Source organism: Pistacia vera, unplaced genomic scaffold (assembly GCF_008641045.1).
Source record: "Pistacia vera cultivar Batoury unplaced genomic scaffold, PisVer_v2 Contig430, whole genome shotgun sequence".
In the NCBI taxonomy this organism is placed as follows: Eukaryota; Viridiplantae; Streptophyta; class Magnoliopsida; order Sapindales; family Anacardiaceae; genus Pistacia; species Pistacia vera.
Window position 1 is genome coordinate 1,420,187 of NW_022196258.1, and position 17,935 is coordinate 1,438,121.

Here is a 17,935-nt window from a genome sequence, read left to right on the forward strand (position 1 = left end):
TCGTACATCTCAACTAATCCTCAAGAGAAACTATCCCACAGCAAGTCAGCAAACCACTGTCACGACCTTCCAGATAAATCATATCAAAGGTACTATATTGGCATCCAATGGAGAATCGGATCTAAGACTAGATTGAAATCATGCACAACCAATTTTCACGTGGTTATTCTTCTATTAATTTCTTATTTATGCTCTACTTTGTTCTGGTAACCGATAGCACTCAATCATGGTTATTGCTCACGGATCATGCATCACAAAACGAATCAAAACACGAAAAATCCGGCGCATAAACCCCAACTTACCACAAAAAAGAAAGGCAAACATTAAATGGTAATGAGAACAGAGCAGCTTCTGATTGATACGAGAATATGTAATCAACATAACAAACAATCCCATTCATCTGCCTATATCAACTGAAATCCATAATGAAAAAGTCTGTAAAGGCATTGCTGTCACTTATCCTATGAAAGAAATGTCATCGGCTTAACTAGGCCAAAATACCTAACTGAAGTAGATTGAAATTTGAGGGATATCAATATCATTGTCATCTTCATCCTCACACGCGACTACCACATCAAAGTGTCGTCGATATGGAGGTAGTTCAGCCTTGGCAACGTCCCTAACCAGATCCACCAACTTCTTGTCCATGCGATCTTTGTGCTTTGGGAACATGCTGTTAAAGAGCAGGCAACTGCCAAAAGAAATGCTGTAAGCACATAAGCCCTTGTCTTGCAGCCACTGAAGCAGCTCTCTTAATGTTGGATTGTCTTTTATTATCCACCTGTCCCACACTGTCCAGCTCAGATCCTGATGCTTGACCACCTTAGGTGGAACTGGTTCAGCCATTGAGAACAGAGGGAGGGCCAAATTAGCAAAAGTGTTTCGGTAGTCTTCCACCTTGTGCCCTCCATCCAGAACCTTATACAGCTCCAAGCAGACAAGACCAGTAGCCATCGCAGTAGCAGTTGCAATTGCTGGGATAATCCTCCCAGCAATGAATTTAGCCTTAAGCTTGTCAACTTCAGGGATTCCATAGTTTCTTGCCCTCATGTTTGCAAGTCCAGCTATTAAGTCCATATGGTAGTTCGTATCATCATCCTACATCAAGCAAGCATATATCCGTAAATTAATCTTTTTTTAAGCGGTAAAAAATCCACAACAATGTTGCATGAAGCATGTATATGTTGACTGAAAGAATGGTCTATCATAAAGTAAACTGTTATTCATATATTGAATGTTTATAACTCAGTACCACTAGACTATTTATCTGAAAAAATTCATTGAAAATCTATAATAAGTTGAGCTCAGTACTAAAAGATGGAAAATTCATTAATTATCAATAAGACCAGATTTCCTAGATATTTCCTTTCAAACCAACCAAAGACACGGCCAACCATAATTATAAAACTTCAGCAAAACTGATAAGTTACAAATCATCGACAACAGATAACTAACAGATAAGGTATCCCAATTACTAAACTAAACTCATCAATAATAAAGGGACTAAACTAAACTTATCAAATAATCAAGGGGCAGGCTTTGCACCCAATTCTTCTTTTATGTGACCAGAGAAAAGCATCTTCATGGTAGTAAAGCAGAAGGGGTTCTCTCACACGCTAGACACAATACTGGATCCAAAGATCCAATCAGATCGACGAGATAAAAAACTGCAGCCAAACATCTCTAAATCTAACTGGTACTGGGAAAGAAAAATGCTAAAATGATGACATCAATTACAGGGAAAAACAAATGAACACAAACCTTTTCAAATTGAATGGGGTTCATCTTGAAACCTGGTGGTAGCTGCTTCTGGCAATTTTCTAATTTCTTGACCAAATCATTAATTACTACAGCATCATCAATTGACGCTGCAGATAAGTTTGTGGCTTTCTCATCTGTCTCAATCTTTACATTTTCCTTGGGCTGGAAATCAGGAACTATCACTTTGTTAATAGCATCAGCTAACTTTCCAGAAGACTTGACCCAGTCAGGGATAGGGATGCCAAATGTTTCAGCACGTAAAATCGAGGCTGCCATCACAAAATGGAGGTGACTGAGATCATCAACTGAGAACTGCAGAGGGCGTGGGAAACGCTTGGGAGCAGACCAGAAGGGTGTCCCATTACTAGTCGCAGCATCCTCAGGAAAAGTAAATGTCAACTGCTTCACTCGGTCAGCAAAGTAGTCTTCAAACCTGGTTCAATTAAAAGCATAACATTAAAAGATTGAATAAAGAAAAAGTGACTACAATGCAACATAAAACAAATGTAACAAATAATCAGGCACAGTACTTCAGACGGGCCCATGTTATGCAGTCTTGGAATGATTCGCATCTCTCCTTGTCAAGGCATTCAAGAATCCGGTCCAAGTTTTCCCTGGCCTGAGCATCACCGGCATTCTTCATGGCAAGTGTATATTCACTTGGACTGCTCAGATAAGCATTCACTTCAGCCGGTGTCTTCTCAAGCAAACCCTCAAATTCAGATCGAGCCCAAGTCAAGCAGTGATCAATATTGTGTGGGAACGAATGAACAGTGCACATAGGTGCTTGTTTTTCGGGTGGATCTCGAGAGGCACCATAATTTTCAGTCAGGTGAGGAATGACCATCTGAGTATTGCACTTGGCACCTAGAGTTCCCGACTCCAAAAGCGGCTTCTGAAAATATAAGCATCTCTGGTCAATGTAGAGCCTAGCGTTGACATTATCCAGAGCATTGACAACAACATTCAGATTCTCCCAGAATGTGTCATTAAAAACATTCTCACTCTCTGGGTTAGCACGGTTTTGCAAGGCTTCAATGTTGAGATGTGGGTTTATCAAAGCAGCTGCAGAAGCAGCTACTGTTGATTTAGCCTGCCCAATGTTCCAATCACGGAAGAGAAACTGCCTGCTCAGATTGCTCTTCTCAATGACATCATCATCAGTAATAGTCAACTTCCCTTGATTACTACAAGAAACGCCCATCAAAGCTAAATTCTTCAGAAACTCACACCCCAGTGCACCAGACCCTACAATAAAAACTTTAGCTTCCTCCAATTTTTTCTGGAGCTTCGATCCAAACACCGAAATCTGTGCATCATAGCGAGTATTTAAGGGCTGAAAGTCACTGGGGTCCAAGGGTTCTGTGGGGAGTGACTCAACTGAATCGAAGTAGAAAAACTGTACACAATAACATATAAATTCATCTGTCAGTAGAACTCTTAACAATAAGCAATTGCAATTTCACACGTAGGAATAAAAGAAACAGTTTCCAACCAAATCATAAAAAGAAACTTCATCCTTAAAATATGAAACTTCCACATCATCTATTACAAAGTCCCAAAGATAACTAACCTGAAATAGAGGATGGAACTTTCCAGAGCAGGCCTTCACAACTTCCTGTCCAACAATACCACCAAACATGGCAGCCATGGGATTCAGCACAGCCCTAGAACCAAATGCAAATTGACGAAGTACTTTGTGGTCAATCTCTTCAATCCTTGAATCTCCTAAGCTATCATTCATGCTAGTGACCAAGGATATGAATTTCTGAGCATCCTCCTCCGACCCAGCAACAGGGAAGCGTCCTAACTCTAGGATAAGCTTATCCAGTGCCTGGAATAACAAGTGTAGGAGAGGTGGACGATCAAACTTGGAGAAGTCACTCAAAAGGAAATCACCAGGATCCTTCAACGCTTCCCGCAACGGCTTAAAATTTAACACCTTAGGTTGCTTCACCTGAGTGACAATACCACCTTTCTCATATGCAGAATAATTGGTGGTGTCTTCATCAATAGCAAATGAGTAGGGTCTAGCATTCTTAACCTTCCTTGGCTTTCCATCATTCAGTTCAATCATTCCCTGGACTTCAGAAAAGACTACCAAATCACCATCCTGAAACTCAAGCCTCTCATCATCTACAGATGCTACAAGTGCTGGGTTGTCATTGCTGATGGATGCAATGATGCCAGTATATGGTTCATTGCCATCAACATCAAACACAGTAAACTCAGGGCCAAAGTCACAGAACACATTACCAAAAAGTCCCCGTACTTCAGATTTTATAAAAGCAATTGGAGGCTGATGATTGTGGCAGTAATCATCAAATTCAATTGCTTTGTCTAAGCTGATATCAGTAAAGACTACAGCCTGAAGAACAGATAAAATAAAAACATACAAAGTTATGAGCATTGCTTACTACAATAAAAAAGAATCATAACAATCAAACATAAAACAAAGCAGAAATATAAAACAAAAAAACATAGAAAGATATAAGCATTGCTCACTACAATTAGCCATGCCAAAGAAAGAATCCAAGTTTATTGAACACTATTCAAGAGTATATAATCATTGAAGAATAAATACGGAATCTTAATTGGGCATGAAATTAACATTTTCAACTACTAGTTAAAGATGAAAAAAAATATACTCATATCACAATCTCAAAACTTAGCAGCAATATTGTACGCAGCACTAAAATGCAACACATAAATCATTTAGCATACAAATTCACAAGCACCTTGCGTCACCAGTGCTGTTGTCCTGTTTAGAACTTTTTATATTGATTTGATACTGGCACTCTTAAACAATTGAACATTATAATAATTCACAATACAAACTTAACACATAAATGAAAGAAGTATACATAAAAGACTTCACGACATTCAACGCTTATGGTCTACAAACAAAAGCATTACCTGGAAATCAGAGAGTTGTTCCTTAGTCAATTCATTTGTTAAAGTATTAATAGCTACAGCGTTATTTAGTTCTTGCAACTTCTGGACAGAGGCAAGAGCTCGATTCTTCCCAAGATCATCTTCAGAGAAAATGAAATTGCTTGACAGATCCCACAACTCCACGACTCCTTCATCATGCAAGGTCACAGACTTCACTCCAGCAAGTATAAGATTCTTAGCTGCAACAAACAATACATAAATATAATAAATCGCCGACTCAAATTAATCATCAATATTTCATACTCCTGAGACTACACCGTTTCACTAATTGTTCCATACCAATCTCAGCGCCAAGACCTTGCATTCCAGAGACTAGAATATTCGACGCAAATAACCGCCTCATCGTCTCACGACCATACACAGCCAGCTGGCGACTGTGGAGATCTTCATCAATATCAGAAGAATTTCCGTTACCTAGAGCCATGATCAATGAATCGGAGCCGCTGTTACAGCGATTGTTACTGTCACCGGAGGTAGTGGATTTGTCGGAGCTCTTAGCGTTCCCGGAAGCGGTTGTAGCGGCGGTAGTCGTAGTCGCCGAAGCGATTGGAGGTAAATCAAGGCTTTTCTGTTTCTTTAACAGAGTCTCTGGTGAGTATATCTGTCCTTCTTCTCCAACTACAGCCTCTCCTCCACGTGCTCTCTTGCAAGGAAGCATATAGAGCTCTGAACTGTTCACAGAAATCTTCATTTGGTCAATATCTCACCAATAAACACTAATGTTACTTAAATCATTCCAGTTTCATCCAAATCTCGTTAACCAATTACGATATATGTATATATACTTCAAAACAAAATTATTAACAAATTCTTTCAAGTTTCAACCAGTTATCTCAGCATCCAAACAGGCAAACCATAAACGTAATCGTAAACCAATCGTTTTATTTTACGTATTTAAGAAACGAAGAACAGAAACGGAAGCAAAGAATATTACAAAGAAAGAGACGGAGATATACCAAGTGAAACTGAGAAAGTAAAAAACAAAATAGGAAGAGTTTTGATGAATTATACGTTGCGTTTTGACTAGGGTTTTGAGGTGAGATGCGGAGCTGAGATTGTGTGTTGTTTCATTTCATCTCTTTTGTAAAGATAGAGAGAGAGAGAGAGAGAGAGAGAGAGACGGTGTGTCTGAGACGGTTGCGTATTGGCGTGGGGCGTAAAGGAGGGGAGCAAGAATTAGATGATGGGGTAATGATGTGTTTGGTTGGCTACTTTGAGAACCATGTGCCGGTGGTGGGATTATGTTGTTCTGCACGAGGTTAGCATACGTTAACTCCGGGTTAACAATAGAAATTGAGTAATATTACACATACATCATTTTTATACAATATTTTTTATACAAAATTATGTGATAAGATATAATTAGTTAATTTAAAATTAAAATTAAACTTTCACCCAATTACATCTTGCCACATAATGTTGTATGAAAATTATGTATATGTAGTATTATTCATAGAAATTATAACTCTCACTTGTTATCTTGGTTTTGTTTGTGTATACAAATTTAATGAAATTTGAAAATTAAATCAGTATTGTTCATGCTTCAGGTTGCATGACTTAGGTGGTTGAAGTCGTTGAATAGGGACTCTTAGGGTATTTTTCAAGAGATCTTGAATTCGATTTATTTTGGTTGTTAATAGGGATAGTCACGGGAGGTTTATCCGACTGTTAACTTTATGACCCTCAAAAATTAATTGAGATATACACAAACTGATTAAAACACCCCGATTAAAAAAAAAAAAAAAAATGCTTTGGAGCGTTTAAACATGGGGTTCAACACCATTCCCATGGCCAAAATCTCATTCAAATGGCTTCTCGCATTTTGCTATAGCGTCTAAAGGTTTTTGCAGGTTTTCTTACTGATGTCAATGAAGGTTTATGCAGTCTCATTGCACCCGACATTAAAAGGTTTAAATCCACTATTTTTTAATTTTAATTGATTTATGAGAATAATCAAGATTGTTCAATGATACATACTTAATAATATGAAGTTAATAAACTTAAATTGAATATTGTCTACCTATAAAATCCAAGCATTAAGCTGAAAATTTTCAATTTTCTTATTTACAAAGATATAATTTATATTTGGCTTTAATTTCTCTTAACATATTGATCAATTTGAGATGTTATAGTATTATTATAAATGTAGAAGGTCATGTCCCGCTCGCAAATTTTCTATATAAATCATTTTACTATCGAATTTTACATATATAATAGCAAATATGTAATACAGATAAATAAAGAAATAAAACAAGATATAAATAATATGTCTTCATTTTTTCTCACAAATTATGAAATTTTAGAACAAAAATATCTCATTGTATAATTATAAAATTAGACAAAAATAAAATAAAAAATTGCACTTAAGAGTAATGTAACGAAAGGAATTGATAAAAAATTAATAAATAAAAAAAATAAAAAATAGAAAACGTCGACAGCAGGATTCGAACCTGCGCAGGCAAAGCCCAACAGATTTCGAGTCTGTCTCCTTAACCACTCGGACATATCGACGGTTTGATTAACCTACAATTTATATTATAAATCTTTACTATATTACATCCTTTTGGAGTTGATTTTGGAAATATTTCCATCTAAATAACTTTACTAGTCTTGATTCTCAAAATGTCAAAGTTTTGTTTAACCAAATTATGTATAAAATCACATAACTTAACTTGTTAGCTCTTAATGAAAAATTACAAAAACAAAAATAACTTAAATGCCTTAGACTGTCAAGTCTAGTACCATCTAACATGATTTAATTAGATTATCGAACCATATTGCTAAATACTAAATTCGATCTATATTAAATTTTATAATTGGATTCATGTTTTAAATAAATCCTACATATTTTAGTAAAATATGATTATTGAGTTGATTATATGCGTAGACTAAACCCCTTTATTTTAGGTTGTGTTTGTTTAACTATTTTTACCATATTCTACCCAAAATACACATTTGTTTCTCTATTCTGAAAATCATGTTATATTTTGTTTAACTATTTTTAAACCTCTTAGGTTTGTTAATTTAATTAAACACCCAAAAAAAGTTTAGAAATTAACAAAAACACATCCACCTACCCACTCACATTTGCCAGATTCTGACCACCATCATCGAAAGGTAGCCAGAATTTGGGGTAATGGTGCACTACCAGCTGGATCTGGCAAATAGTGCATCGATCTAGCATTTTTCGGCGAAATCTACCGCGGATCTGGCTGGAAAGGTTAGATCAATGGCCAAAGATCTAGTCGTTAATGGCCAGATCTTTGGTTGTAGCCGGTCGTCAACGACAACCAAGATATAGTTGTCATTGACGACCAAATGTGACTAGATCTGACCTTTTTAAGCCAGATCCACAATGTATCTGATCAAAAAAGGCCATATCGACTCATGACCAGCCAAATCCAGTCAATCGTGTACCATTACGGTGACTGTCGGCTACCCTTTGATGGTGGTGGCCCGCTTTCTGCATTTAATAGGTGGGTGGAGATGTTTTTATTAATTTTCAATGTTTTATTTAAAAGGTGTTTAACTAAATTAACAAACTTAAAATGTATTTTTGTTCTTTTTTAAATCATATCTTGTAATAACTACTCTACTAGGATTTTTCAAAAATCCTATCAAAAATAATAAAATATCCCCGTCCGATTTGGCACACCCCAACTTATTGAAAATTATTTACAAAAAACCCCTGTTGTTAATATGAATTCTGTTAAAATTTAACTTTTAAATGGTAATTTGGTCTTTTTATAAACTAAAATTCACTTTTTTAAAAATCTTTCCGTCCCTTTTACTCTTTCTTCTCATCTCTCTCTCATCCATCTCCCTCTTTGTGTTCCCTTCATCTCCTCATCAATTTAAATATGAAAATCATCTCTCTAATTGTGGCCATGGCACTCGCGCTGTAGCGTCGTCATAGTGCAGCAAGCCGATGGTGTTAACAATGGTCACACAACCACCTTAAATCAGTCTTATTATTCCTCTTACACTCCATTCAGTTTTATTTTATCTCAACAGTTCGAAGTCATAACCATGAGTTCAATTTCCTCTTAATTTAGTGAAGTGTCATCTTCCTTTTCTTACAATGGTGACGAAAGAGCTTGAATTGGTTGAGATGGTGGTGCTTGTGAGTATCAAATCAATGCCATGATTTCAGAGGAATCTTTGCTGATGGAATTGGCTTGAGAAAATTTTCAACGATAGGAATAGGGAAGAAGATAGGGGTAAAAAAGTAATTGCAATACCAATAAATGTTTTAAAAAAACAGACAGTATGGTAACGGTGGGGGGGTTTTGGATGATTTCAATAAGACCACCACAACGGGGGAGTTATTAAAAAGACATTTGAAGTTTACATTTAATTAAAAGGCTATCAAGTTTTGAAATGTTAACTAAATAGCTATATTATTGATTAAGGGTAATTAGTGCTTAATTAGGATTAATGTAACTTTTCAAAATTATCTATATTTCCACAAATCCGAAATTGTTGCAAATAAACCCAAAAACCTTCTTCTTCCTCCCGCCATTAACGCATCTCTACTTGCATCTTCTTCTCTTCTTCTTGGCGTCGTCAACATCTTCTTCTTCCTCTGCATCTTCTTCTTCTTCTCTTCCTGTAATCTTCTTCTTCCTATTCCTCTACATCTTCTTCTTCGCATCTCTACCGCCATTAACACTCTCTTTTCCTCCACCATTAACATCTTCTCAGCAAAGATCCCCTCCTCCTCCTCCTGACATTTCGCCTAAGTATGTGTATCTCCTTTTACATTTATATTTAGATTTACAAAGATTTAATAATGGATGGGGTTTGGGTTATGATTTTGATTTAGTTGTTTAGGTGTTGGGTTGTGTTTGATGTAATATAGGTTGAAAGGAGTGAATTTGTTGAAAATTAGTTCTGGGTATTTATTCTGGGATGATGGATCGATGTAGGTGGAGATGACTGAAAATGTGTTCTGGGCACGATGGATCGCTTAAGCGATCCGGTAGGTCTGGTAATGCAGCAGATAGATCGCTTAGCGATCAGGTATGTGGCATAAGATCGCTTAAGCGATCTGGTTAAAGTCTGTTGTATGGGAGCAGATCGCTTACGATCAGTAAATGGCATAAGATCGCTTAAGCGATCAAGGTTATTTATACTTAATCGCTTAAGTGATCAGGTGTATCGCTTAAGCGATCCAGTATAAATACCATGATCGTTCAAGCGATACATCAGACCAAATATGCGAATGTGAGATTCTTTTTAAACTATTTGAACCCTTAGTACAGCATTTAAGAATATTGTTTTTCTTGCATTACAGGTAGTTGGCTATTATTATACATGGAAAAATTGTTTTGGGTGTTGAATATTTTGGTGAGTGGGTGGAGGAAGAAAGTAGGTGGAAGTGGATTGGGAAGAGCAAAGAAGTACACCAATTCTGTGAGACAGAGGTTAGTTTTGATGAGTTGATTGATGAAATAATTAGAAGAGGTAATTTGAGTTGCTCGCGTAGTGATATAGTTGTGAAGTATGTTTTAAGCAAGCTCCTGAAAATTATAAGGTACCTCCTGCTGTATAAAGTCGGATGAAAGTGTGAACTTATTTATGATTGATATAGCCGATAGTGGTTCGAGGCCGATTTAAGGGTTTCTTATGTAGAAAAACCATTGGAAGTTGGTTCCAAGGAAGGGGATAAAGAGGATGTAGGCGGAGATTTGCTGGTTGTAATTTGAACTACGAGGCCATTGATTTGTTAGCTAAAAAATCAAGAGTAGACGGTCAATGGGTGGTGGGAGGACACTATAGAAGAGGTTGGTGATGGGGGGCGAATGAAATGTTGAGGAGGAGGACCCGTAGATGTTCCCACAGATGTAGAGTTCCTTTAAATACAGATTATGCAGAAGGCGTAGATTGTGAGGAAGAGAACACTATGTGTTTTATGCAGGTTCAAAGGGGGCATTGGAGGTAGTAGTGGATCAGCTCATGTCTTTACGGATGGATCGGACTTGCGCATAGGGTATATTTGACAACAAAGAGGAAGTGGTGAGGAAGCTAAAACTTGTTGCTGTGAAAGGTAATTTGAGTTCATCAACAAAAAGTCAAATTCATGGCTGTGACGGTTGCATGTCGTGACCGAAACTGCAAGTGGCGGGTTTATTGTAGAAGGTTGCGGAGTCGGAAAAGTTTATTCTTAGCACATATACCCGTGAGCACACATGTGGTTTGGGACATATTTCAGGTGAGCATCGACAAGCGTCCGCTGATGTTATTGGACAATTTGTCAAAAGTCGGTTCGTCGAAGGGAAAGGTCCATCTCCTAAAGACATTCAGAGACTTGTGCACACAGAGTTGGGAGTGTTGTTAGTTACTGGAAATGTGGAAAGGTAGACAACAGCACAGATTTGTGAGGGGCAGCGGAGCACGGGTACGCAGTATTAGAAGCGTACCGTTATATGCTTGAGTTGACAAACCAAGGTAGCAAGACGGCTTTGAAGTGGGACAGGAATATGATGTTTAAATATTTTTTGTTGCTTATGGGGCTGCTATAAGGGTTTTGTAACATGAGAAAGGTGTTGGCTGTTGATGGTTGCTTTCTAACGGGAAAGTATGGAGGTACATTGTTGGTGGCACTGCACAGGACAGCGAGAATCACACATATCCTGTTGCATGGTGTGTGGTTGACTTTGAGAAGATGAGTCGTGGACTTGGTTTTTCAGCAGTTACGTACGATAGTGCCTGACAATGGACGAGTTGGCGTAATATCAGATAGGCACAACTCTATAAAGAAGGGGATTGCCACTATTTACCGTCAGCACATCACGGATTCTGTATGAGGCACCTTGGTGAGAACATAAAACAAAAGTTTAAGTGTGCGGCCTCCTTCAGACATACTACATAGCAGCAAAAGCTTATCGGGTTGATGAGTTCGAGGAACACTTCCAGCAAATCGAATCAAGGATGTTAGAGTTGCTAAGTATCTTGAGCATGATGTTAGTTTCGGAGATGGAGTACAGTTACTTCCTGGAAGAAGGTTTGAGTCATGACCCAGAACATAGCTGAGTCCATAAATTCGAAGTTGTTAATAGAAAGAGAGTTTCCAATAGTTGCACTTTTTGATGACATCCAAAGGACACTGTCGCGGTGGTTCCATGAGCGTCGTATGGAGTCAGATAATTTTACTACAACCCTTGTTCCGTCAGCTGAAAAATTATTGCGAGAACATATGGAACTGTCAAATGCACTGTTTGCCTATCCTCTTAATGCTCAAGAGTTTACTGTGCGCGGCTATGGTCCGGATGCCCTAATTAACCTTGTTACAAAAACTTGCAGCTGTAAAGTGCTTGACATTCAACATTTACCTTGTTCATGCACTAGCAGCACTGAAACACCAACGGAAGGGATTTTGGTTCAAGAATTTACATGGAACTTTGCCCCCTTTCTATTGACAGATCACTACATGCTAGCATATTCAGAAACGATATATCCGGTGCCTCCAGAAGAGCAGTGGGTAGTGCCGCCAGAGGTGGCTGACATTATCTCCAGCCGCCATGAAGAAGACACCAAAGGGGAGAAAAAGGTTAAGCGTATTCCATCAGCCTTTGAGGGTCCCGGAAGATGAATAAGTGGTCAATTTGCAAGCAACCTGGTCACAAGAGAAGCAGTTGCCAGAAGAATTAGGGTGATTCGAAGAAGGATGAAATTATTGATGTTTTAAATTTTATTGTTACCTTTAGTAAAATATCCTTTATATTGTGTATTCTTATTACATGGTCTAAATATTTGTTGGTGATTTTAGTTTGGAATTAGGCTGTCAAATGAGGAAAAAGTATGGAATTAATACGTGTTGGTAATTTTAGTTTCTCAAAATTCAGGATAAAAGATGCAAATGTATATGCCCACGATCGCTTAAGCGAACTAAGTGTATCGCTTAAGCGACAAAGTGTTTTCGCAGACGGATCGCTTAAGCGATCGTGACCTGGACTGATTGATTCTGCCAGGTGCATGATCGCTTAAGCGATCTACAATCGCTTAATCGACCAGGGGAAAAAGGCAATATTCGCTTAAGCGATATCACTGATCGCTTAAGCGATCATGGACCTGGGCAAATTTGCTTCTGCCAATCGCATGATCGCTTAAGCGATCCATTGTATGCTAAACCGATTCTCTGCAAATGGTTTTAAAATTAACAGATACACCCCCACCACCACGGTGCAGATTCTTGCCACTGGAGCCGGAATCTGACCGGGAAAGGGCGTTTCGATGCACAGTGGTCGGATCTAGCCGATAGGGCCTCTATATGGCCTTTTCCGACCAGATCGACCACGGATGTGGCCGGAAAAGGGCCCACGATCCGCCAGAACTGGCCGTAGACGAACGGAAAAATCCAGAGGTTGGTCTGTGACAGCAAATATATGGCCGTCGTTGTCGGTCAACGATGGCAACATTTGGGTCGTTGACCGTCAAAGTCGGACATTTCATTGAACCATGACGGGAAGATGTGGCCTTTTCGGCCACATCGACGGTGGATATGGCCGGAAAAGTCACAACTGGCCATTACCGGCCATTTCTGGTCGTTCGTTGCTGTCGGCGGTAGCCAGAATCTGGGAAGTTGGGTGGGGTGGGTATTTTTGTTAATTTTTGAACTTTTTGTTGTATAGAAAAAATTCACTTAGTGGTCGAAAATTAATTAAAATATACTGATATTTCCTAAATAATTAAGCAAACAAATATAAAAATATACTGAACTGACGTGTAAAGGAACTAATGTTTGATATAATGTATACGGAACAAGTGCTCTGAACGAATCGTAAACCTATAGGTTTCATACTGACGTGTAAAGGAACTATATGTTTGATATAAATGTATAACGGAACAAGTGCTCTAACGAATCGTAAACCCTTATAGGTTTCATACTGACGTGTAAGAACTATATGTTTGATATAAATGTAATAACGGAACAAGTGCTCTGAACGAATCGTAAACCCTTATAGGTTTCATACTGACGTGTAAAGGAACTATATGTTTGATATAAATGTAATAACCGAACAAGTGCTCTGAACGAATCGTAAACCCTTATAGGTTTCATACTGACGTGTAAAGGAACTATATGTTGATATAAATGTAATCACGAACAAGTGCTCTGAACGAATCGTAAACCCTTATAGGTTTCATACTGACGTGTAAAGGAACTATATGTTTGATATAAAGTAATAAAACGAACAAGTGCTTGAACGAATCACTTAAGCGACCAACCGTATCGCTTAAGGATTATTAATAAAGACCAATGATCGCTTAAGCGATTTATGATCGCTTAAGCGATTTTTCCGAGGCAGAATGACATTGCCCAGACTATGATCGCTTAAGCGATCTTTCCTATCGCTTAAGCGATAATTAATAAAAGACCCATTATCGCTTAAGCGATATGCTGCCTTAAGCGATCTTTTCCGAGGCAGAATGACATCTACCCAGACTATGATGCTTAAGCGATTTTCCTATCGCTTAAGCGATATAATAAAAGACCCATTATTGCTTAAGCGATTATGATCGCTAAGCGATCTTTTCCGAGGCAGAATGACATCTGCCCAGACTGTGATCGCTTAAGCGATCTTTCCTACGCTTAAGCGATAATTACTAAAAGACCATGATCGCTAAGCGATTTATAATCGCTTAAGATCTTTTCGAGGCAGAATGACATCTGCTAGACAATGATCGCTTAAGCGACCTCTCGTATCGCTTAAGCGATTATTACTAAAATACGAATGATTGCTTAAGCGACCTCTCGTATCGCTTAAGCGATTATTACAAAAGACACATGATCTTATATGGACAAACCATGCATAGTTAATTGAAACTGCTGATGAATTATCTTATATGGACAAAAAAAAAATATATCCCAAATATCAGATCCAATTCTTTACAATGATCACACCATACATAGTAAATTATTTATAATTTAGTTTTTTATGCCAAACAGTTTAGAAGCCACAGTGAATGGTATCAGGGCAGTCCATGCTTGAAAAGATGCCACGACATCATTCTTCCCGATGCTTTCTGGCTCTGCACTAGCATCCAACAAATTCAAGATGATATCTACAATGCGGAATATGGGGCCTCGGTGACTTTCTGTGGAGATTGACCATTCCATCTTAGTGACCTGCAGTAAAACACCATAATAGAGAAAGGCATGAATTAGAAAATAGCCAAGCCAATGAGAACAAATTAAATAAGCAGTTCTGAAGTACACATCAAAACACCATTGAAAATGAACATGTATATACACCCTTATTGATAATATAACAGGTCACATAAACTCAACTCAAAAACCCAGTATGAACATCAACATCACATAAACTCAAAACGGATCCATCTGCCATGGAAGCAGTCGACAGCCCAGCGCTCCCGACATTCTGTCATTGTTCGTATTCAAGCTGTCCATCGGGCTGTTGGTCAGTCGAACTGAATAAATTTCAGGGCAATGCCCCACATTCAGCGCGCTACAATAGGAAGAAGACATTGCATTTAATAAACTTATAGAACAATGTATTATGTAAGTTAGTTTTAAACAAAATTTACCTTGACTCATTATTTGGCAGGTAGAGCGCTGAATTCGCCACTTTCGGTTAGTACGATCACCCAACTGCCCAAACATCCCGCTGTCACGCAATAGGCGGGGAACACCCGGACGTGGCTCCAACTCGACCTCCAACTGCTTGTCTCGACAAATGGTTGGGTTGCAGTCAAGGATCTTTAGACACCCCTCTCTAGATGCGCAGCGACTGCTATCCAGTGCATCTGTTTGACGAGGATGATGCAGTACACTCTTTTAACAAAGGCCCAACCGTGGCCATATTTGGGCCGATCCCCCCTTACATACTGCATAATCCTATCATCAAACCGGAAATCATCAGGGATGCAATCCGACTCTGGTGCAGCCAATCGGTTTCGCTTCGGTCCTTGCTACACCACTAGCAACGGCTTTTTATAAAGACCGATATGCCGAAACAAGCGTTGCCCAAACGCCACATCGGTGATAGCACAGTCAGGATACAACAGCTCACCATCACTAGTCTGTCGTAGCCTATCAGTGCCAATATCTCATCGATGTGCTACATAAATAAAAACAACAAGATCAGTATGGAAAAACCAGGAAAAATAGGAAAATTAGTGAACATAACTCACAGTCCTCAAGCCACGTCCCCATCGTCAACAACTTCTGAAACCATTCCCGGGATAATCCCTGTCTTACACTTTATATGGCCATCAATTCCCGATCCATTGTAATAGGCATAAAGAGTTTTTTCCTTTCCTCTATTGGCCTATACAAATCGACATTTGAGTCCAATTTCCCTTCCCCACTTCCTCCTTCCTCCAATTTTACATCCCCGCTTCCTTCGCCTCCCAACTCCCTCCTCCATTTCAACCGCCCCACTTCCACCACCAACCTCCTCAACCTCTTCCCTTTCTGGTTGTTCCTCCATTTGTTTCTTCTTTTCTTCTTTTACCTGTGTCACTACCATGTAAGGCGATTTCACAAACTTGCTCTTTCGGCTCTCTCTTTTCAGCCAGTTTGCACTTCAACCGCCTTTAATTCTCCACCAACTTCCTCCTCCATTGTACCAACTTCGCCCTCCATTCTAGCTACTTCCCTCCCACCTTATCCACTTTCTTCTCCACCCTTTTCATTGTTTTTCCATCTGCTCAAGCTTTGCAAAACGGCTGTTGTAAAACTCTCAAACAGGCCGTTGATGAGGTCAAAACCTCATTTCCTACGCCGATGTCTCGGCAAAGAGGGTACTTGTTGTACGGTGCTGAGGCATACGAACCTCTTCCTCCCTCTTCTCTCCTCACTCGGCCCCGAGCTTCATTATCCTCAGCATCAACGACATTGTCAAGTAATGGCCCTGAACTGCCATCACATGCGTGACCCTTTTAGGTCCCGCATCAGGCGGTCTATTGTCATCCCTTTCATCCTCCATTGCTTTGAAAGATGTGACATAGTCCTCTTCCGCTTCATCCCAATAGGGGTCAAAAAGGGACGGACGACTCCCTGCAATAAGAAAAAAAAATCAATCAGATTGAAGCAAAATAAAAAAGCAACTGCATATTCAAAAGCTTAATCCTTCAATCTTACCCCAGCTGCTTGAATCTCAATCTCTAATTGGCCAAATCCCAATGGTTACAGCTCTCGACATGCCACCGCAACATCCTAGGAAATTGCTGTTGCACATTCACATTGTTGCTCCTCCCCCCGCCGCGAAGACAGGGATGGCCTCGTACATCCAAGCCTACATTGTAAAAAACAGTCCATGTCATTATTCAAACACACATATTATAAAAAATATAACATAGAGCTATATATATTTACCTGCATTGCCCATGGGAGCCAAACAAATTATACGTGCTTGGTTTAGCCTTCCGCCCCATTCGGCATGCTAACGCCCTGTTGGTTTTTTCAGGCTCTTGATGGTTCGCTCAAATGATATCCGTCCCCACGGATAGAATTAAAGAACTCCAAGTCGCTTACAAACGAACCAATCTTTCTCAATAGCTTTTGTTGAGTCACCAGCCAATAAGATAGAATGTAAAATAATATCAAGCACATTTTATCTTCTCTGCATCACTAAACCGAACTGTAGATAGCCTCTTCTCTAAAACTTTTCCTGTAATAGACTTGCCCCTTTCAAAACCTTTTACAAAAGTTTATGGCTCCCGCACTTCTTACTGCGTCTGCCTCCGCCTTAGTTGGCACTTTCCCGCATCTAAGCCGTCACCAACCCATACTCCATCATACCAAACCGTAGTGGCTTTCCCTCCACCACGAACCACATTTCATTTTTTTTCTTGCATTTTACTGAGTGCTCAACATGTAATGCACTCCCTGCCCCAAAATGACTTTTTCCACTTTTTTCCAATTCTTAAAAACTGACCGAAATAAGTGTCACCAAAATCTCTTCACCATGCCTCATTCTAGCTAAAATGGCCCTTATTCTGTCAAAAACCTCCCAGCTCGACCTCACCGTCACCTTGCAGGGAAGTAGGGTACCTTCTCACTTATAGGCTCCAACTCGTACTCTCTACAGCTTACGGTCCGCACAATCTGCACAATCGATATAAATAAAATGTCATCAACAAAAATAAACCAAAACCACTGTAGTCGCTTAAGCGATCATGGATCGCTTAAGAGATCTTTATTGTCTCATGCAAGATCGCTTAAGCGATTTTAAATCGCTTAAGCGACCAAAAG

The 17,935-nt window shown here is 39.1% G+C and overlaps 1 protein-coding gene and 1 non-coding gene across 3 annotated transcripts; both read right to left on the reverse strand.

Annotated features, from left to right (window-relative positions):
- Positions 1–328: 328 nt before the first annotated feature.
- Positions 329–5,873, reverse strand: LOC116143412 (ubiquitin-activating enzyme E1 1-like). Of its 2 annotated transcripts, none has more exons than XM_031428863.1 (7): positions 5,728–5,873; positions 4,996–5,387; positions 4,678–4,895; positions 3,335–4,129; positions 2,292–3,160; positions 1,762–2,194; positions 329–1,098 (listed from the first exon to the last, which is right to left on the reverse strand). In XM_031428863.1, exons 2-7 carry the CDS (start codon positions 5,372–5,374, stop codon positions 502–504), a joined length of 3,291 nt encoding a protein of 1,096 aa, XP_031284723.1. In that variant the 5' UTR covers positions 5,375–5,387; positions 5,728–5,873; the 3' UTR covers positions 329–501. The 2 variants fall into 2 exon arrangements, with proteins under 2 accessions (XP_031284723.1, XP_031284722.1); XM_031428862.1 differs by having other exon boundaries at positions 5,673–5,872.
- Positions 5,874–7,145: 1,272 nt separating this feature from the next.
- Positions 7,146–7,227, reverse strand: TRNAS-CGA. Its single transcript has one exon. It is a non-coding gene; the product is annotated as a tRNA-Ser (tRNA).
- Between the last annotated feature and the right edge of the window lie 10,708 nt (positions 7,228–17,935).